Source organism: Anthonomus grandis, chromosome 3 (genome assembly GCF_022605725.1).
Source record: "Anthonomus grandis grandis chromosome 3, icAntGran1.3, whole genome shotgun sequence".
NCBI lineage: Eukaryota > Metazoa > Arthropoda > Insecta > Coleoptera > Curculionidae > Anthonomus > Anthonomus grandis.
In genome coordinates this window covers 740,103-763,431 of record NC_065548.1, presented here as the reverse complement: position 1 = coordinate 763,431, position 23,329 = coordinate 740,103, and the positions used below count along the sequence as shown (strand labels likewise).

Here is a 23,329-nt window from a genome sequence, read left to right as displayed (position 1 = left end):
TGTCTCATAGCGACATACCTTCAATATAACTTTCTAGAGCGGTATTGCGGAAATTCGGCGCTCACGGGTCTGTCTATGTTACATTAAAAAAGTACATCGCACGAAAGGTTTAATATTCCCAAATTTACATAACATTACATTACATTTTGTCTTTGGTAAATTACTTGAATATCAAAATGACGTCACGAGTCCGTCCGCCATTTTGAAAATTTACATTTTAAATATTAATGCCTAGACTTGGCTGCTTAAGAAATCAAATTACTACTGTTTTTAACTTCTTTAAGTTTTAACAAATACCAAAGAGAAATGTGAAGACTTTTCACGAAATTTGTTAATTTCAATTGAGGTGTAATGGATCAACACAAACGCCTGTAATTTTCTAAATGTAATTTTTTATATTTATTTAAAAAGAAATACAAAATTAATCATTTTTTTCCTCCTTTTTCTCATCCGCCTTCGCTGATTGGTCCATGAGCCCTTTCGGGTTCAACAGTTGCTTTTGCAGCTCGGAAATGGGCATCTCGAGGCACAGAGTGAGCAGCGTGGAAGCGATGTACACTATTGCCAAATCTCCAAAAAATCCCAACACCTGAAATATAGAAAAACGAGAAAACATGCTGTATAAAAATGCCTATACATATACAACTCACCACTTGGAAATCGGACAGATGTATAGGGAACCTGGCCAAGGACGGTCTGATTAAGACAATCGACATGTGAATCAAGTAAGCGCTGAAACTGAGACGCCCCAGTACGTAGGTGGGACCCCACTGAACCACCCGCAGAGCCAACCCTGGATTTTTTTTTTAATGAAATTTTATTAAATCTTCCGTGATTACTTACATCCGATCCCCTCGGTGAATCCGATCAGACCGGTGCCAATGACAAATCCGAATACGGCCCTGGATAAACCCACGTAAACCGAAGCCCAAAATCTGTCGTGTTCCACCGAATCATTTAATATAATAAATCCAGGAATTAGGACCAGGCCGAATCCCAATACGAAGGTACTTAACCACCAAACTGCTATTCGTGCCTGAAATTTTTTAAAAAATTGTTTTTTCAAGATCAGATTAAACGATAGTAAAAAACTGATTATGCCAGCGTTCTAGTTCGAAAAAATCGCTGGAAAGGAGTACCTGCATGTCTAAGGTTTTACCCACATAGCACACATCTTCCAGTGGACAATACATACAGTACTGGTCCAACTAAGTCGAAATGTTCAAGGATTAATAATGGATATCCTATGGATTGATTAAATAATAGGTAATAGATCTAATAATTTAGATTGGGCCTCAAATAATTCTTTCATAACTTTAAAGTGTCCTAAACGACCTAGAACGGCTATAAAATATTAAAGACAAGTACGAGTTGATCAGTTGGGACCAGCAGAAATTTTCCTTGATTTTGATCAGTAGAAATTTTTTAAAATACTATTCAAGTTTTGAGTTTACGGTTTTTGGGGTATCATGCTTTAGAGAACCATGATGTGATAAGAGTTCCGCTCTAATTTAAGAATGCTTTAATACATAATAGGACTGGAGCACTTAAAGGCTTATGTACAATTTTTCAAAACTTAACCTTGATTTTTTTTAAAATTTATAACAAATCAATAATAGTTTGTCACATAAACTTCAAATTCAAAGTTTCAATCAAATCGGACCCATATTACAATCATCGGACCTTAAAACGCAATATTTTAAAAATTTGCTAAAAATTAATAAATTTCATTCAAATCGGACAAATAACAAAAAAATATAAATAATCTCACATAAAGTAATAATACACTTGTTAAATCCCAATTAGATTCTTTTTTATCATTAGAACCCACTGTATTGTAATTTTTGTCTAGCAAAATGCCTTGTATAGACCACTGTGTCGCGTCAATATTATGATAACACACGGCAAATTATAAAACGTCAAAACTTTGCCCAATTATCACGACTGAAAGAAGATGATTTGGTAAAAGATATGCACATATTCGGATTGTCCAGAGTCTCTTGAATATTTCCATACCAATTTTTGCCAGTTTTGAGCTATTTTAAGCATTTTATCAATAAAATTAGGAAGCAAGTCCGAGCCGATTCATACACGTTGACGCCATGTTGTCAAAACCGTCGTAAAAGTCGGCATTAAAATCGCGCGTAGACGTCAAAATCGACCATTTTCACACGTTGTTTTAGGGTATAAAAAAAGGTTTTTACCTTATGATTTGTACATGGAAAAATAGTATAAAGCCTCAGGAACAGATTAACATCAATTCTGGACCGATTCTAATCGGTTTTAATAGTTTAATTTCGACTATAAAAAGGGGCTTTTTTCGGCGAAAATCACCGTTTTCGTTGCCATGGAAACGCGGCCGTGGATTGCTTTGAGAATATCCCAGTGTGCAGGGTGATTTTTAGCGATTTTTCGCACTTGGTACTTTTTTGGAAAAAAATCACTTTTAGGGTACTTGTAAGAATAGCGAACAAATGAAATTTTAGTATGTTGTAGTAAAATGAATGGCGCATTGGCTCGATTGGTTTTGGTTCATCTATCACATACAGGGTGCGCATAACTAATTTCCAAAGTAAAAAAATGTTATAAAATTCATAAGTCAAAAACGGTTTTACTTAGAAGTACTGTTGATATTGGAAAAGAATCTCCTTATTACAGGCTTTAAACCGTCTATAAGTCATTAGGCTCTAGGTGGCGCCACTAAAAAGTTATTAACACTGGAAAAAGAAGTGTGAAAAACGGTATTTTCGACTGAACAGCGCTCATCCTGTATAAGTGATAGCAGTAAACTTAATACGCCGTTTTATTCGGAAAGAATGGAGGTTTAATTAATCCAAATGATTTTTTTTTTAAATTTTGGCTCAGAAAAATTTTACACAGAAAAAACTAAAAAAAATATTTTTTTTAGGTTTTTTTGATTTTTCTTTCAGAAAAAAACATTTTTTCTTTAAAAACCCTTAATAAAAATTGTAGTTCTCGATGAGGCGGACATATCTTCTGTGAGTCATTATTTCAGGAAAGATACCGTTAATCACACAAGTCTGAAACTTTGGACGTTAAAAAAAAATATTTCCCGTATTTTGAAAATAACCAAAAATTATAGGGATAAGGTCCATATGAGCTGTAATCGATCCGTTAAATTTATTAAATTCAAAAAAACCACTACGACCTTTATCGACTCCCCTTGACCAACATTGAAGAGAAAACATTTTTTCACTTTAAAGGCATCCTACTCCTAAACAAAAACAACAAATCAAAATTTGTTAATAATCAGATTGTAGCCTCATATTTCTAGATTGTAAAAAGTTAAACACTATTTCTCTACCCCAAACACGATTAAAGTTATAAACATTTTTATCCGACGGGTCCGAATTTTGTGCGAAAACTCCCCTGCGGGATAGCCCCTCCATTAGAGCTTCGCTCTAATAAAAAATACGTTAAAATCTTTAAAAAGTATTTTAAATGCCTGGAACACAATTAAAAATGATTTCATAAGAAAGTACATTAAATGAAAAATTTTATTTGTAAAACCCCTTTATCCCCTTTATCCCCTGAAAAAAACGCGTGTCTCTGAGATATATCGTGTATTTTATTATCTTTAATTTTTACACCAAGTTTGAAGGTGTAACAAAATTTTTAACAATTACAGTGATTTTTTTGATTATTTATTATTTTACAAACATTTATCTTTTATGCTGCATTCTGCATCTTTTATTGTTCACAAACCAGGGATTAACGCTATAAAAAAACTGACTAGACCATCGTTTCAGTTAGTAAAAAGTAGCATATCAAAGGGTTTATTGTTATTTTAAAGAAAGTTTTGGTTTACTTAAAGCCATCCTCAAACACTTAAAACTTACTTTGGTGGTATAGTAACGCACATGCTTGTTCTTATGGTAATAATACCCAAAAGCGATGCCCATCAATGGTGCTCCGGTGTTACCAATTAAACTACACATCTGCGTATGAAACTGGACATTGGTGAAGAGGTCTTTAATACCAAAGTAGGCTCTAAAATACAAAAATACACATCAGTTTACTCAAATTTATTCCTTTCAATTTCACTTACTCTGGTGTAGGCAAAACCAAGGCGGTAAAATCATAATAATAGTTATGAATAAACGTTCCGATAACGTTACAAGCCACGGCGCTCCCTATGATGTACCACGCGTACTTTTCGTAACTTTTGATAAACCATAAGAAGAACAGTGTTGCCAAGAAGTACTGAGTGTCCAAAGCCAAATACCACGTTACCGGTAGGCACTGGAAGGTTAATTGTTTAGGCAAAAACTCAATAAGAACAGCGTAAAAACCAAACCATATTTTGTGGGTCCACCCAGTTGTTAATGTAAAGTATGTTTAACCAGCCGTTTTTGCGACATTTTAGGAATTCTGCCGTTACGAATTGGTGCCAGTTTGGTCCGCTGCCTAGATGGCGCAGTAAGGTCGCGTGGAAGAGTACCACCGCGAAAACTGTGGGGGTTAACCTGAAAATCGCATTTAACATTGAATAGATTAGTAAAAATGGGTTTATGGCGTACCACAAGGTACAATTCTTGGACCTATTTTATTTTTTACATATGTACATAAATTATTTACCTAACATAAAAATTGATGAAGTGAAGTTATTTCATATGCAGCTGACACAGCCTTAATATTTAAAGGAATGAGAATGATATGAGTAAACGGTACCAAAAAAAAACTGAATTCACACACACACACACCATCATTTAAGTTGAAAAAAAGTTGCCTGCCAATGACTTTTTAATAAACTTCAATCGACTTTACCTGAACAACCTGTTGACGAATATAAACAAAATAGTCTTAATATTCAGCGTTTTTTCCTTCATATAATCGAAGATGCTGGTGCTGAGAAGAAACGTGGATATTAAGAAAAATGTGGCGACGCAAAGTGGCCCGCTGGAGAAAAACACTCTGGCATTCTTCAGGTGCATCTGAAACCAAGAATTTCTTTTACAGATCATCCGAAAAAGCCACTTTTAGTTTATTTATTTATTACTGTTTCGGTGAATCTTGTGTTGGCCACAGGAGCCCCGACGAATCCTAAAAGGGTGTGGCACAGGATCACCAAAGCCGTATTATACACGCTGCAAGAAACTTGATCAGTTCTCATAATATATGTGGTAAATCAAATTTCACTCACCGGATCCCTTGTATATGTCTCAACCTCTCAATCTCCGGGGTACTATTGACCGTTTTAAGTCTGATCCAGTTACGGGTAATCGAAAAAGCCGCCACGAATTTTCCACATCTGCTTCCCATCAATCTTTGATACACCTCTGGAGTTTTGTAACGGGCGAACCCCTCGTAAATGGTCGCGAGTAGGACGAATATTATATAGCTTGAAAACAGGATTCTAAAAAACTCGGTTGGTAAATATAAGTGATTCAGGTAATGCCAAAGTGGATTTATTATAGTTTTTAAAGAAGTTGATTACCGTGAAATGGGGTGAATTTGATTTCGCGGGACGACTTTGATCAACATATCAATATATTTTACATTTAAATTTCCCGCGCATATTAAGTGCCGATTTTTTCCGTTCGGTAATAAAAAATCCTATTCAGTAATGGTGTACCTATATTTGTGTTCTGTGGTGTAGCTAGTGATCCATGTACATGTTTTTTGTCAGTTAAACGTTTTTTTTGGAGTTTGCGGCTCTCAAACATATAAGTAATATTTAGACAAAAATATAACCTCCCAAAATTTGACTGCTATTTAAAAATACATGCAAATTGTGGATATGTGCCTGGTATATTTAGTATCCTGAATATCTTGTATTTTTATAACCTCAAAATGAAGTTTGCGGCGTTGCCGGATTTTATCAAATTTTAAGATTTATTGGATGGGGTCAAATTGATCAACTGAATGAGGTGAAATTGATCAGCAGATTGTAAAGCTTATATAATTTTAAGGGTATAGTACTACTAGTAATAATAATATTTTTGGTTTTAGAATATTGACATAATGCTGAGAGTTTATAAGAAAAAAGTTGGGGCACGAAGGCACAAAGACTACGGTCAAGAGTCCATAGAAAAATCGTTAGAAAAGGTCATAAATGAAGGGTGTGGAGTTTACGGAAAGCTGCAAAATGGTTCAAGATTTCTTACGGGACTTTAAATAATAGATACCATGGTCGTCATGTTAAAAGTAACGGCGGGCAAACCGTTTTTAGCTCCAATGAAGACCAATCATTTCTTAAATGTGTTGCTATTTGTGGCGAATGGGGGATTCCTCTTAATTTAACAGATTTAAGGCATATTATGGCAAAAAACCTGCTAGATACCCAAGGTCGTTCAGTGGCAAAATTTAAGGACAATTTACCCGGTACCTATTGGGTATTTTCGCTGTCAAAAAGACATAACAATGCAATAACTCAAAGGCTTGCAGCTAATATTAAAAGGGCTTGTGCTGATGTTTCCAGGCAAACATTAACTGAATATTTTGAAAACCTTAAAACAACTTTAAATGCATCGTGCAACATATATATTTATGATGAAACTAATTTGCTTGACGACCCTGAGCGCAAAAAACTAATATATTCCCGTGGAATAAAATACCCTGAACGAGTGTGCAATTTTACTAAATCTGCAACCTCAGTGATGATGGGTGGTTCTGCAGCAGGACTTCTTTTGCCACCATATGTAATTTATCGAGCAGAAAAAATGTGGGCGCAGTGGACTGAACAAGGACCAAAATTAGAACCTTGTTGCATAGATGGATGCTGTGCAGCTGGATCACGATACAACCGAACGTCACATGGGTGGATGGACGCCGAAACTTTTAATGACTGGTTTCGGTCTGCGTTTTTTCCACATGTCAAAAGACAGCAAGGGCGAAAAATTTTAATAGGCGATACCTTAGCCTCACATTTCACAGAAGAAGTTATTAGACTGTGTGAAGAACATAACATTGAATTTGTATGCCTTCCAAAGAACGCGACACATTTATGTCAGCCGTTGGACGTAGGGTTTTTTAAAATGGCCTGGAGAGAAGTCTTGCTAGAATGGAAAAATACGTATCCGACATATTCATCAATTGACAAAAAAGATTTCCCACATTTGTTGCAAAAAAACCTTGGTGACAATGGATAGTAAACTATCCAAAGATAAAATACCTCATGCGGTTTAACGAAATCTTATTTCTCCTTTTGAAGCAAGTGGCATAGTCCCTTTAAATCCAAACCGAGTATTAGACAAGCTGCCTAGAGAAGATTTTAATCAAGACCAAGCGCAGAACGTGTTGGTAAATTACTTACGACAACAGAGATTTTCAAATGCTCCAACAAGACGAAATAAGAAGAGAACAAAACTTGATGTTCAGCCAGGGAAAAGTGTGACAGACCAAAATGATTCCAACAGTTCAGACAGCGACGTTGAAGAGTCTATAACAAATGATAATTCCGACGATGACATGACCGCCGACGATCTATTTATCCAGTTGCAGGAAAACGAAGAAATTGAATATTTGAAAGTGAGTCAAAATTGGGACATTTTTATTGGTTAAAGTATTGGGGGGCATGCAAAAAAGTGTTAGCTATCGTTACATAGCTACAGTTCAAAATTTCAATGAAAACGAATTCGAAGTTCTGGGACTAAAATCTGTCGATGGAAGAAAAACTGTTTTTAAAGTACAAGAAGGGGACAAGTTTTCTATAGAGTTGGCAGATATAATTGCTATTTTGCCAGAACCTGCCGCTGAATGCGTCAAAGGTCAAATCATTTATGAATTCAAAAAAGCAGTAGATATTAAGGAGATGTAAATCCTTACTATACGCATTACTGCTTCTATCTATTAATTGAAGATTTGTTTCTTTACTTTTTGAATGTCTTTTTTAAGTTTTTGTATTTTTAAATAAGTGTTTTTAATAAAGTATTAAAAAACTGCAATGAATTTTATGACTGATCAATTTCACCCCAAAACCTAGAATTATCTGTAACATTTAAACGGATTGATGAACTTAAGCGGGGGTTAAATTGTTCATAATACATTTTAAGGTATTGCAAGAAGAATACAATTATATGGCACTGATCAAAGTCACCCCCCTTTTGGTATGAAATTAATCACACCTTATTTTGGCATTTTTTTAAACAACTTTAGATTTAGAGCAGATACGATTGCAAAATCCTTTTACGGCATCCATACACAATCATTTATGATTAATTTTAATATCGATACGCAGTTATCAAAAGAGTTACAAGCAAATTTACAAACGAAATGATCAATTTAACCCCGTTTCACGGTATCGTATTCGGTTGGGAGTGAACGATCATACAAAACTGATGAAACCATCGTTTTAGTTGGAAAAAAGTTAGCTGGAAATGAGTATCATGTTGATGGGTTTCTCTTGAACTCTTAAAAATCAAAAGTTTTTATGATTTTGGGATAGGAGTAAATAATATTAAAAAACCTGAATACAGCATCGTTTTAGTTAGAAAAAATGAGTTTTACGTGATTTTTGATGCTTATTAAACTGGGCCATAAAAATCGATTATTTTGGAATTTTGAAACTAACGAAACAAATAAATATATAGAAAAGAAGAATATGTAGATTCTTAAACGGAATTTAATTTTTTACAAAAAACTTGTATTAACGTTTTTACATAAAATCACTCTTTCAAAAGTTATTTATAATATTTACTGTTACTAAAATTGTGAATAACTTTTGAAAGAGTGATTTTATGTAAAAACGTTAAGATACTTGTTTTGTGGGGCATTAAATTCCCTTTAAGAATCTATATTGTTCTTTTCTATATATTTATTTGTTTGTTAGTTACAAAACTCCAAAATTAAAAAGGCAAAATATATCAACGTTTAAAGCTTGGATTATTAAAGATAGAAAATTTAATTTCCTAAAATATTAAACTTAGCTATATTATTAGCTCTGAAAATTGAAATACAACTTCTTATAATAAAATCATTGGACACCTATTTCAGCATTTTGTCCAGAAATTTGTTTAAAATGAAGAAATTATTCCTGGAAGTTGAAGAAATTTTTCCTTAAAAATATTTAAATCCCTAGAGGCAAAATGGTCATATCTCTGGAACCAAGAGAGCTAAAGCTCTAAAAATTGGAATACAACTTCTTATAATAAAATCATTGGACACCTATTTCAGCATTTTGTCCAGAAATTTGTAAAAAATTAAAAAAATATTCCTGGAAGTTGAAGAAATTTTTCCTTAAAAATATTCAAATCCCTAGAGGCAAAATACTCATATCTCTGGAACCAAGAGAGCTAGATCTTTGAAAATTGAAATACAACTTCTTATAATAAAATCATTGGACACCTATTTCAGCATTTTGTCCAGAAATTTGTTTAAAATGAAGAAATTATTCCTGGAAGTTGAAAAAATTTTTCCTAAAAAAATATTTAAATCTCTAGAGGCAAAATGCTCATATCTCTAGAACCAAGAGAGCTAGAGCTCTGAAAATTGGAACACAACTTCTTATAATAAAATCATTGGACACCTATTTCAGCATTTTGTCCAGAAATTTGTTTAAAATAAAGAAATTGTTCCTGGAAGTTGAAGAAATTTTTCCTTAAAAATATTTAAATTCCTAAAGGCAAAATGCTCATATTTCTGGAACCAAGAGAGTTAGAGCTCTGAAAATTGAAACGCAACTTCTTATAATAAAATCATTGGATACCTATTTCAGGATTTTGTCCAGAAATTTGTTTAAAATGAAGAAATTGTTCCTGAAAGTTGAAGAAATTTTCCTTAAAAATATTTAAATCTCTAGAGGCAAAATGCTCATATCTCTAGAACCAAGAGAGCTAGAGCTCTGAAAATTGGAACACAACTTCTTATAATAAAATCATTGGACACCTATTTCAGGATTTTGTCCAGAAATTTGTTTAAAATGAAGAAATTGTTCCTGGAAGTTGAAGACATTTTTCCTTAAAAATATTGAAATCCCTAGAGGCAAAATGGTCATATCTCTGGAACCAAGAGAGCTAGAGCTCTGAAAATTGGAACACAACTTCTTATAATAAAATTATTGGACACCTATTTCAGAATTTTGTCCAGAAATTTGTTAAAAATGAAGAAATTATTCCTGGAAGTTGAAGACAATTTTCCTTAAAAATATTTAAATCTCTAGAGGCAAAATGCTCATATCTCTAGAACCAAGAGAGCTAGAACTCTGAAAATTGAAATACAACTTCTTATAATAAAATCATTGGACACCTATTTCAGCATTTTGTCCAGAAATTTGTTTAAAATGAAAAAATTATTCCTGGAATTTGAAGAAATTTTTCCTTAAAAATATTTAAATCCCTAGAGGCAAAAAGGTCATATCTCTGGAACCAAGAGAGCTAGAGCTCTGAAAATTGAAATCCAACTTATAATAAAATCATTGGACACCTATTTTAGCATTTTGTCCAAAAATTTGTTTAAAATGAAAAAATTATTCCTGGAAGTTGAAGAAATTTTTCCTTAAAAATATTTAAATCTCTAGAGGCAAAATGCTCATATCTCTGGAACCAAGAGAGCTAGAGCTCTGAAAATTGGAACACAACTTCTTATAATAAAATCATTGGACACCTATTTCAGCATTTTGTCCAAAAATTTGTTTAAAATGAAGAAATTGTTCCTGAAAGTTAAAGAAATTTTTCCTTAAAAATATTGAAATCCCTAGAGGCAAAATGCTCATATCTCTGGAACTAAGAGAACTAGAGCTCTAAAAATTGAAATCCAACTTCTTATAATAAAATCATTGGACACCTATTTTAGCATTTTGTCCAGAAATTTGTGTAAAATGAAGAAATTATTCCTGAAAGTTGAACAAATTTTTCCTTAAAAATATTTAAATCCTTAGAGGCAAAATGCTCATATCTCTGGAACCAAGAGAGCTAGAGCTCTGAAAATTGGAATACAACTTCTTATAATAAAATCATTGAACACCTATTTCAGCATTTTGTCCAGAAATTTGTTTAAAATGAAGAAATTATTCCTGAAAGTTGAAGAAATTTTTCCTTAAAAATATTTAAATCCCTAGAGGCAAAATGCTCATATCTCTGGAACCAAGAGAGCTAGAGCTCTGAAAATTGGAACACAACTTCTTATAATAAAATCATTGGACGCCTATTTCAGGATTTTGTCCAGAAATTTGTTTAAAATGAAGAAATTATTCCTGGAAGTTGAAGAAATTTTGCCTTAAAATTATTTAAATCCCTAGAGGCAAAATGCTCATATCTCTGGAACCAAGAGAGCTAGAGCTCTGAAAATTGGAACACAACTTCTTATAATAAAATCATTGGACACCTATTTCAGCATTTTGTCCAAAAATTTGTTTAAAATGAAGAAATTGTTCCTGAAAGTTAAAGAAATTTTTCCTTAAAAATATTGAAATCCCTAGAGGCAAAATGCTCATATCTCTGGAACTAAGAGAACTAGAGCTCTAAAAATTGAAATCCAACTTCTTATAATAAAATCATTGGACACCTATTTTAGCATTTTGTCCAGAAATTTGTCTAAAATGAAGAAATTATTCCTGAAAGTTGAACAAATTTTTCCTTAAAAATATTTAAATCCTTAGAGGCAAAATGCTCATATCTCTGGAACCAAGAGAGCTAGAGCTCTGAAAATTGGAATACAACTTCTTATAATAAAATCATTGAACACCTATTTCAGCATTTTGTCCAGAAATTTGTTTAAAATGAAGAAATTATTCCTGAAAGTTGAAGAAATTTTTCCTTAAAAATATTTAAATCCCTAGAGGCAAAATGCTCATATCTCTGGAACCAAGAGAGCTAGAGCTCTGAAAATTGGAACACAACTTCTTATAATAAAATCATTGGACGCCTATTTCAGGATTTTGTCCAGAAATTTGTTTAAAATGAAGAAATTATTCCTGGAAGTTGAAGAAATTTTGCCTTAAAATTATTTAAATCCCTAGAGGCAAAATGCTCATATCTCTAGAACCAAGAGAGCTAGAGCTCTGAAAATTGGAACACAACTTCTTATAATAAAATCATTGGACACCTATTTCAGCATTTTGTCCAGAAATTTGTTTGAAATGAAGAAATTATTCGTGGAAGTTGAAGAAATTTTTCCTTAAAAATATTGAAATTCCTAGAGGCAAAATGCTCATATCTCTGGAACCAAGAGAGCCAGATCTCTGAAAATTAGAATACAACTTCTTATAATAAAATCATTGGACACCTATTTCAGGATTTTGTCCAGAAATTTGTCTAAAATGAAGAAATTATTCCTGAAAGTTGAACAAATTTTTCCTTAAAAATATTTAAATCCCTAGAGGCAAAATGCTCATATCTCTGGAACCAAGAGAGCTAGAGCTCTGAAAATTGGAATACAACTTCTTATAATAAAATCATTGGACACCTATTTCAGCATTTTGTCCAGAAATTTGTTTAAAATGAAAAAATTATTCCTGAAAGTTGAAGAAATTTTTCCTCAAAAATATTTAAATCTCTAGAGGCAAAATGCTCATATCTCTGGAACCAAGAGAGCTAGATCTCTGAAAATTAGAATACAACTTCTTATAATAAAATCATTGGACACCTATTTCAGGATTTTATCCAGAAATTTGTTTGAAATGAAGAAATTATTCCTGAAATTTGAACAAATTTTTCCTTAAAAATATTTAAATCCCTAAAGGCAAAATGCTCATATCTCTGGAACCAAGAGAGCTAGAGCTCTGAAAATTGGAATACAACTTCTTATAATAAAATCATTGGACACCTATTTCAGGATTTTGTCCAAAAATTTGTCTAAAATGAAGAAATTATTCCTGAAAGTTGAACAAATTTTTCCTTAAAAATATTTAAATCCCTAAAGGCAAAATGCTCATATCTCTGGAACCAAGAGAGCTAGAGCTCTGAAATATGGAATACGACTTCTTATAATAAAATCATTAAACACCTATTTCAGGATTTTGTCCAGAAATTTGTTTGAAATGAAGAAATTATTCCTGGAAGTTGAAGAAATTTTGCCTTAAAATTATTTAAATCCCTAGAGGCAAAATGCTCATATCTCTGGAACCAAGAGAGCTAGAGCTCTGAAAATTGGAATACAATTTCTTATAATAAAATCATAGAACACCTATTTCAGCATTTTATCCAGAAATTTGTTTAAAATGAAGAAATTATTCCTGAAAGTTGAAGAAATTTTTCCTTAAAAATATTTAAATCCCTAGAGGCAAAATGCTCATATCTCTGGAACCAAAAGAGCTAGAGCTCTGAAAATTGAAATACAACTTCTTATAATAAAATCATTGGACACCTATTTCAGGATTTTGTCCAGAAATTTGTCTAAAATGAAGAAATTATTCCTGAAAGTTGAACAAATTTTTCCTTAAAAATATTTAAATCCTTAGAGGCAAAATGCTCATATCTCTGGAACCAAGAGAGCTAGAGCTCTGAAAATTGGAATACAACTTCTTATAATAAAATCATTGAACACCTATTTCAGCATTTTGTCCAGAAATTTGTTTAAAATGAAGAAATTATTCCTGAAAGTTGAAGAAATTTTTCCTTAAAAATATTTAAATCCCTAGAGGCAAAATGCTCATATCTCTGGAACCAAGAGAGCTAGAGCTCTGAAAATTGGAACACAACTTCTTATAATAAAATCATTGGACGCCTATTTCAGGATTTTGTCCAGAAATTTGTTTAAAATGAAGAAATTATTCCTGGAAGTTGAAGAAATTTTGCCTTAAAATTATTTAAATCCCTAGAGGCAAAATGCTCATATCTCTAGAACCAAGAGAGCTAGAGCTCTGAAAATTGGAACACAACTTCTTATAATAAAATCATTGGACACCTATTTCAGCATTTTGTCCAGAAATTTGTTTGAAATGAAGAAATTATTCGTGGAAGTTGAAGAAATTTTTCCTTAAAAATATTGAAATTCCTAGAGGCAAAATGCTCATATCTCTGGAACCAAGAGAGCTAGATCTCTGAAAATTAGAATACAACTTCTTATAATAAAATCATTGGACACCTATTTTATCACCTTTTCATAATAGTTTTTTAAAATGAAGCAATTATTCCATGAAAAAAAGAGAAAATTGACGTTTAAGAAATTTTCCCTTAAACATTTTTACATTCTACGTAAAGTTCCAAGAAGTTTCACGGCTCACCTGACGTATGTACTTAGAGTGAAAAATTTCCAAAATAAAAACACCTGACCATCGCCTCTAATTAACTTCCAAAACTCATAGAGCTAAAATTTCTTAATCAAAATATATCATGTGACCCATCAAAATTCTTAGATATTTACGTAGAATTTAAAAATGTAATTATTTCCACTTAAAAGAACGAAGTTTTGCCATAAAATGCCCTGAAAAAGCAAGTGAACATCAATATAATTTAAATGAAACACGTATGTTCACTATTTCAGACGTGATTTTGAGAAGTTTCATTGGAAGTTGATCACATACGTCATACTTTCGAAATACAATAGAAAAACTGAATAAATCATCGTTTTAGTTGTAAAAAAAGCTGCAATGGAGTACCACACCAAAGACTTTATCTTAATTTCTAAGAAAGTTGTACAATTTTATAAGTGCCATTGAGAACATCAAAAATTTGACTCAATCACTGATTAAGTTGGCCAAAAGTAGATGAAAACGAGTTCGAAGTCAAAGTCAGGTTCATCTAGATTTATAAAATAATTGTTTTATTCTATTTGGTATAAAAACTTACGCGGCGAAATAATCCACCGAATCAAACGGGTATTTGGGCTCGTTGGTGACGCAATCCACTTCGGTGATCGTCCCGTTCAAGCCGAATTTCCGAAACTTCGCGTCGTAGCACCGTTTCAGACCCTCCCTAAGTTTCGGGTCCTCGTTGTGCGTTTTATTAATTCCAGAACAGAATTTCGGCACGCAGATCCAACGCCTTATACGCTCGTGCCTGTAGTTCGTATCCTTTTTGCTTAAATTCTTTGGGGAAATTATTAGTTCCGAACGAAGAACGTTTTTGATGATGAGCAGTGTTTACCTTAATGATTTCCCAGGTTTCAGAAGGTGTTTCCTTGTCTATAGGTTCCACTTCGTAAGTTAAAGCGCAGTAAAAAGCCTCGTCCTCGCGCATCATGCAATTGTCGAAGTTATCTTGGAAGAAAACTTCCGGGATGCTAGCATATTGTTTGCCTATAAAAAAGTTTGTTTAATTGATTGAATTGGATTACTGGAATGATTAGAAAAGAAAAAGCAAAATACTTCAATAGAAATATTGATGAGTGTATAGGTGTTATGGACAAAAAAAATTGTCTACACTAAAGTTGTTAATTAGAAGTCAAAATATCCTCCACCTTCCTGCTCACTAATAGCAGTGTCCCTCCATGAATAAAACTAGATCTGCTAAATTTAGAAAGAATAGTGTAGTTAAATAAATAAATTGATTAATGAAGCTTCAGCCAATGTTCCGTACCTAATGCAAACTAAATGAGGAAATTTTAATTCTTCTAAGAAAATATATAAGTCATTATATTTTTTTTCTAATAGATTCTAGAAATTAGCAGGAAGATGGAGACCAGATCAGAGCGTAAATTTACTCTAAAAAAAGCGCACTCATCAATAGAAGAAGAGCTGTTATTAATAGAATTCACAGCAGAGTGATGCCTAAGTTGTGATATGTATATGCAACAACCTAGCCAAGTCAGGACCAAAATCATAAGCATCAACAGATCAATGTTATTATTATGAAAAGTTCTAAAAAGAGATAGGTTGCTATGATATAAAATATTAAAGTTAAGGCCCACATAAGATGAAACTATTTAATAAAATAACATTATTTAAATTATAATTAGTTGGAAAGTCATGAACCATTGACGAAGAAGACCTAGTAAGTTCCAAATTGGTACACCCAGGTTTCAGAAAGATTCGGACATTATAGATATCATCAAACTGTTGACGTATATTGTTTCGATATGACACGGCACACCATAAACATCGACGGAGAAAATCTTTATTTCTTCCAGAGTAAACTCCATAGGTAGGTGAAGGAAAAGAAAAGGCCTGTTGACTTTATATATTTAAATTAATATATATTCTAGATTATTCAACAGCCTATGTACAATGCCTTAAAGTGTAACAACACCTTTGATTATAAATAGGATATACAAATAAAAGACTAATTTAAATAGAGAGAAATTAATGAGCGTTTCTTGACGAGAGTTGGAAAGAAGAATTGTTAAGTTCGGAGATCTAAACTGAGAGAGAGTCCTAAAGAGAATTCTTTTATGTTATTTTACATTTTTGTCAAACCTCTTAAAAAGTAGGTATATTTGCCACCCAAGGGTTGCGTCCCTTTTTTTGTTCTGTGATATTTTCAAGAGAGCAAGAAGAGAAAGTCGAACATGTGCGACACACTTGAAGTGACGAAAAGGCACAAAACCTTTTAAAAGGAAAGAAATAAAAATGGTTCAATTGATGTTTGAACATATATGCTTTTGACAAACGCTGTTATTGGAACCAGAAACCAGGAGCAACTTGGGACGATTGTCAAAACATGTGAAAAATTGTCCCTTTCCAATTCCCTATGACCTATATGGCCCATCTCCAATAAGTATAACTTCCTTATTTAAACTTTCTACAGCTGTAACATCCCTCTGAAGCGAATTTTTTACTAAGTTTAAGGGCAGCATTTTCTTTCCCAATGGAAGTCAGATTTACTATTAAGTCTTTATTCACTGAATTTAATTCATTTAAGCTTAGTCCAGACCGGACGATAATCGTCGGCTACAAAGCGATTCTCGATGTTGTTATTGTGGCGGCAACTTTGCAACATCGGACAAAGCGACGACGGCATAAACATCAAAGAATGTTGGTTGTTGCGTGTTTCCCGCCTAAAATGGGTAACATCGGCCAGTGTGGACCGTATGTGGCAAAACTGATATAATTGTGTTGATTTTTTTTCGGTATTCAGATATATAGGTACATCAGATACAGATATAGGATATAGTTAAGCATAGATAGTATTAAAAATTTGCTGTAGGTAAGTAGCTATTAGTATATTTTGTTTATTTTGTATATATCTACTTTATTTGTATTTTGATTTCTATTTTATAAATTAATGTTTATTTATAGGTAAAATGTGGACCAAAAATAAAGTTTTAGAACTTATAGAGCTGTTTCACGCAGCCCCTGCATTGTGGGATTTGCAAAAAAAAGAGTATAGAGATAGAAATAGAAAGTCTGATGAGATAAATAAAATATCTAAGCATTTTAATGTTGAGAGTGAGGAGATTTCAAAAAAAATTAAATCTTTAAAAACTCAGTTGTGTCACCGTGAGCATCACGGTGGAACTTGTCGCTGAAAAAAGTGGGGCCGGAGCTGTCTTGTTGTATGTTTCTGGCGATGTTTCTTGGACATCATTTAGATTGACAGCAAGATCATGGTTTTCCTTTTCCAAAGATGTTCTTAACAAATGTAGTTCTTTCTCTTTTACTTGTAGGTTTGAAATTTTGGAATTAAGGTGAAATATTCATTGCATCCAATGGAATATCAGTTTAGGATATCTATTTCCGATTTGTATTCTTTTTATTGTACAATGCTGAAAACATGGATTTTTAAAACAGCGTTAAAATTGCTTTTGCAACGGGTGGCAACTAAATATCTTGATTTCTAGTAGCTTATATGTTGTAATTATTGATTTATAAGATACTCTCTAATTGTGGAGACAATCGACCCATCAGTGTTCATAGACATGACGTCACAACTCTTCAGGAATGAAGATATGACTAAGAAGAAAAAGATACTCTAATGGATTTTTAAATATCTTTTAAAAAAATTATTAAAATTCATGCACTAAATATCAAGATATTGACTTTTCTCACTGGAGTGCCTGGAAAAAATGAAATAATTTGTTTCTTACCGACAACTGTATATCTTAATTTTTTGTGGTTAAAATTTTATAATTATTATTGATATCTATAGGATACTCTAAGGGCTTTTTTCAAGCAATTTCTGAAAAAATTATTGAAATCAATATACTAAACATGAAGATATTGACATGTTTCTCACTGGAGTTCCTGGAAGAAATATAATTTATTTCTTATTGGCAACTAAATATCTTCATTTTTAGTGGCTAATGTGTTGTAATTATTAATTTATAGGATACTCTAATGGCTTTTTAAGTATTTCTTAAGAAAATTATTAAAATCCATGCACTAAATATCAAGATATTGACTTTTTTCTTACTGCTTTCTACTCTGTGCCTGGAAGAAATAAAATAATTTGTCTCTTATTGGCAACTGAATATCTTGATGTTAAATAGCTAAAATGTTGTAATTATTGATATCTGCTGAGATACTATAAGGGATTTTCAAGCATTTTTTGCAAAAATTATTAAAATCCATACAGTAAAAAGTCTTTCAATGTTCTATGGATCCAATGGAATACGAGTTTAGGATTGTATTCTTTTTATTGTGAAAGCTTTATAAAAACTTACCAGCTAAACCTAATTTACACTGAAATTACAAGCTAGTTTTTAGTGTAAATTAGGTTTAGCTTGGAAGTTTTTATAAAGCTTTTTGTTTCTGTTTGATCTGATGATGCCTAGTATGGACGAAACACGTGTAATCCTCTGACTTCATTTCAGTAAAACTCTAAATCACAGGTCTCAAAAATCTTGAGACCTGTGATTTAGAGTTTATTTCAACGGACTATTTCTTAAAATCTATGAACTGTTAGATTTTTGTAAGTATGGATTTTCATAATTTTTTCAGAACTTCTTGAAATAACCTTAGAGTTTTCAGAAATCAATAATTACAATTTTTTTAGCCACTAAAATTAGGATGATATTTACTTGCCAATAAGAGACAAATTATTTTATTGCTTCCAGGCACTCAAGTGACAAAAATTTCAATATCTTGATTTTGAGTGTATGGATTTTAATAGTTTTTTCAGTAGTTACTTAGAGAGCCATTGGAGTATCCTTGAAATCAATAATAACCACATTTTAGCCATTAAAATTCTACTCAGTTGCCAATAAAAGACAAATATTTTAATTTCTTCCAGACACTCCAGTAAGAAAAATTTCACTATGATTTCTAATGTATGACTTTCGATAATTTCTTTAGTAGTTGCTTAAAGAACTCTTGGAATATCCTGGAAATCAATAATTATAATAATTTAGGTACTTGAAATCAAGATATTCAGTTGGCAATATGAAATAAATTATTTTATTTCTTCCAGGCACTCCAGTGAAAAAAATGTCAATATCTTCATTTTTAGTGTATGGATTTCAATAAATTTTTTCATAGAATGCTTGGAAAAAGCCCTTAGAGTATCCTAGATATATTTTAAGCACAAGAATTTAAGGTATACAGTTGTCGATAAGAAACAAATTATTTTATTCCTTCCAGGTACTCCAGTCATAAAAATATCAATACCTCAATTTCTAGTGAAGTATCCTAGAAATCAGTAATTACAACATGCTAGCCACAAGAAATCAAGATATTTACTTGCCAATAAGAGACAAATAATTTTATTTCTTCCAGGCACTACCAGTAAGAAAAAAGTCAGTACCTTGATATTTTGTGCATGCATTTTAATCATTTTTAAAAAAATACTTAAAAAACCATTACAGTATCCTATACAACAATAATTACAATACATTATAGTTACTAGAAATCAAGATATTTAGTTGCCAATAATAAACAAATTACTTTATTTCTTCTTTTTACTGGTATTTTGAGTAATTATTTAAGGCAAAATGTTGTAGTTTAAAATGTACTAAGAATAATCTAGGTGCTAAAATAATTTGAAAAAAATATTCAAATATACTAGAAAAGTAGAAATCTATTAAATGTGGCATCGCTGTCGAGTTTCTCTCTATACAGTTTACAATAAAGGACTTCTTTTCTGTAATAGGGTTCCCACTTTTGTATCTTGTTAATACTTCACTGATCTGTGGGAAATTTCTATGTAGCTTAAAAAATAGCGATATAGTACCAATACCACTGATAGGCAAAATCCTGCATGCTTTTGACAAAAATGTACTCCTTCAGAAACTTACTCTATATGATTGAAATAGTACTACTACCTTAGACTGGATAAGTGATTTTTTTGAGACAAAGTTGTCATTGTACGAAGGTAAAGCATAAAATACCATCAGAGAAAGTGTGTGGATGGTATTTATGTTAATGACATTCACTTTACATTGGTTTCTGATACAGGTTTTGAATTAAAACTTAGTTTATTACATGAATGATTGGTTCTTAGATACTTTGTCAGAGATTTTCCTTAGGTTTCAAACTTAATATAATATAAATGATATTAATCTTGTTTCTAGCGTTAAATATTTACAGTTCCGAGTAGGTATTACAAATTGTTAGTGTAGCATAATTTTTCCCCACTTTTAATATGCTTCTTTATTGTTATTTTCTTGTAGAAAAACAGATATTTAGAAACTTCAAATACAACAGAATAGGATAATGCATATTTTGGCAGCTATACTTCTATACAAAGTATGTTTAATATTTTACACTGTCTTATTTATAAACCTTAAATCCAGACGAACCAACAGGAATCAACCAGCACCAACCTCTAACCTCCCCGCCACCATCATTAATGTGTCAAAAAGAACCCTCACCGATGCTGAACAAAAGGTGTTAAGCAGAGGACTAAACTTCGCCATATCCTCAAAACCATCCTTTATAGACATAGTATCTTCAGTAGAATCACTCCACCTACCACGTCCTGAGGCCGATGAACTTCGACACGAGGTAAGGGTTCCTCTGGGCTCACTTAAAAAACAGAAACCTTCGCAGAACATCAGCAAAGAAGAGGAGTTAGCTCTCAGGAATCTCAAAAGCGAAAAGAACATCAAAATTCTTCCTGGAGATAAGGGCAATGCAACTGTGGTCATGGCCCTGGAAACCTACGAAAACAAGGTTGAGGAAGTTTTGAACAAAGGCGAATACAGGCTACTATCTAAGGATCCGACGACAACCATAGAATGTCGAATTTACAAAGCACTTAAGAAGTACTCCTCAACATTGTCGGATGCGGCACGCTCTAGGCTGACACCACATTATAGCAAACCTCCACACCTATACGGACTACCCAAGATTCATAAGGAGCAAATGCCTCTGCGGCCCATCACGAGCTCTAGAAATTCGCCGACATCAGAACTATCGAAATTCCTTTTGGAGATCATTAGACCGATCCAAGGAAATGCAGCGTCTTTCGTGCGAAACTCTGCCCACTTTGTAGACCTTCTTGGAGGGATCGAAGTCGAGACCAATGACAGATTGGTGAGTTTTGATGTCGAAAGTCTCTACACCAATGTACCCATAGGAGAGTCTCTTAACATCATCCGAGACAAACTAAGCAAGGATGCAGCTTTCTCAACTCGGACCACACTGCCTCTGGACGGGGTGATGGAACTTTTGGAGATCTGTCTTCGTAATTCTTACTTTCAAGTCAAGGATAGATTCTACGCCCAAGACGAAGGACTTCCGATGGGTTCATCTCTTTCCCCAGTAATAGCGAACATCTTCATGGAATGGTTCGAGGAACATGCAATAGATGCCTCCCATTGCAAACCCAAGCTCTGGCTTCGATATGTGGACGACACCTTCATCATCTGGGACAAAGAGGAAAAAGCACTTCAGGATTTTCTGTTTCACCGCAACAACATCGGACCAACAATCAAGTTCACGATGGAATCAGAGAAGGACTCAGCTCTACCTTTCCTAGATGTCCTCGTTAAAAATCTACGAACTTCAGTTTATAGGAAACCAACACACACGGGCCAGTATCTTCACTATGAGTCCAACCATCCTGCAACCACCAAAGTAGGCATCATAAGATCCCTCTACAATAGAGCTCGAACCATCTGTAGAAGCGACGAGGATCTCAAGACTGAAGTGGATACCATCTACAAAGACCTACAACAGAATGGATATCCAAAGAAGCTAATAAGTAGGACCATCCAAAGGACGCGTCCAAATCAAATCAGAGACGAGGCCACCACGACAACCAGACTTCTACCCATACCTTACATTAGGGGTACATCGGAACAAATCCGACGCATTGCCAGCAAGTACAATATTAGAACTGCCTTTAGATCTAGCACCACTATCAGAAGCGTGGTATCAAAGACCAAACCAGATGGCCTGTTGGATACCAAAAATTGCGTCTACCAGATCCCATGTGAGTGCGGTGACTCATACATAGAAGAAACGAAGCGCCCCCTAGAAGTCAGAGCGAAAGAACATCGCAGCTGGACCCAAAGAGGAGAGGTTTCCAAATCCGGAATAGCAGAGCACGCGTGGCATAATGGACACAATATCCATTGGTCAGAAGCCAAGATTCTACACAAGGAACAGCACTGGCGGAAGAGGCAGTTTTCATTTCACAGAATCAGGGGATCTTCAGCCAGCCAAGCGTCGATGTACCCAGCATCTGGAGGCCTCTACTCTCAGGACAGTGTAGGATCTAGAGAGAGGCGTTGAGGCTTTCCACATCGCTGCACACATCTAGTATATAAGCCTATAGAATAGTAGTTTGCTGTCAGTTTACACTTGATAACGGTTGGAGATACTTACCAACCGAAACGTCGTGTTACATTAAATAAATAAGACAATGCAAGTTCGACAAGATGTTTTCACTGTATAATTGTCTACCACCTTCAAAAAACTTGCACTGGCTTGATGTAAATCAATGTATTAAGAGAGCTAACTGGATTCTAATTTATAAGATTGTGGATAATTTAGTCATATCTTGTGTACCGGGAAAACTTTCGTAGTCATAATTTAAGAACAAATCAACATTTTACGCCCCATCACGCACCTATAATGCGTTACTTGACTGGGTAGAAAGTGTAAATTCAATGAATATGTTAGTGTAGAAAAACTGAAATTTTAAAAGTTAAGATTGTCTTTGCATTAATCAGTATATTCTAGCCAAGTGCCATTTATTTCACTTTAATTTCAATAAAAATCGTTTGGATATGATGGAACATTGCGAGGAATTTATGATTGCAGTTCTTTATAGTTCTAACGATTCTTATATCTCTTATAAGTTCCAAAGATACGGACTCGAAAAAAAAAGTGATATTTGGGAATTTTAAAGTGCTAAAAGGGGTGAAACGATGCGAAATAATGAGGATTTTTACTATATAGGAGGGTGTAAACTTACCGGTAACTTCTGCGCCCTTAACACAACTCCCATTATAACAAAAAATAATTAAAAATATAACTAAATGGTAGTTCATATCGACATGCGTTTAACTTTTAATGGAATTTGATATTTTACGTAAACTAGCCGATTACTTATTTTCACTGTTAAATACGTTTAATTGTCTAATTACGGTTGCATCAATGTGTTATTTT

General features: G+C 33.2%; 1 protein-coding gene across 1 annotated transcript; it reads right to left on the bottom strand.

Moving 5' to 3' along the window:
• Positions 1-375: 375 nt before the first annotated feature.
• LOC126734548 (O-acyltransferase like protein-like) lies at positions 376-23,298 on the bottom strand. Its single transcript, XM_050438230.1, has 12 exons — positions 23,136-23,298; positions 14,985-15,136; positions 14,688-14,926; positions 5,165-5,377; positions 5,021-5,108; positions 4,789-4,955; positions 4,319-4,487; positions 4,070-4,263; positions 3,861-4,011; positions 844-1,036; positions 651-793; positions 376-589 (listed from the first exon to the last, which is right to left on the bottom strand). The coding sequence occupies exons 1-12, from the start codon at positions 23,209-23,211 to the stop codon at positions 422-424; spliced, it is 1,953 nt and encodes a 650-aa protein (XP_050294187.1). The 5' UTR covers positions 23,212-23,298; the 3' UTR covers positions 376-421.
• Positions 23,299-23,329: the final 31 nt, after the last annotated feature.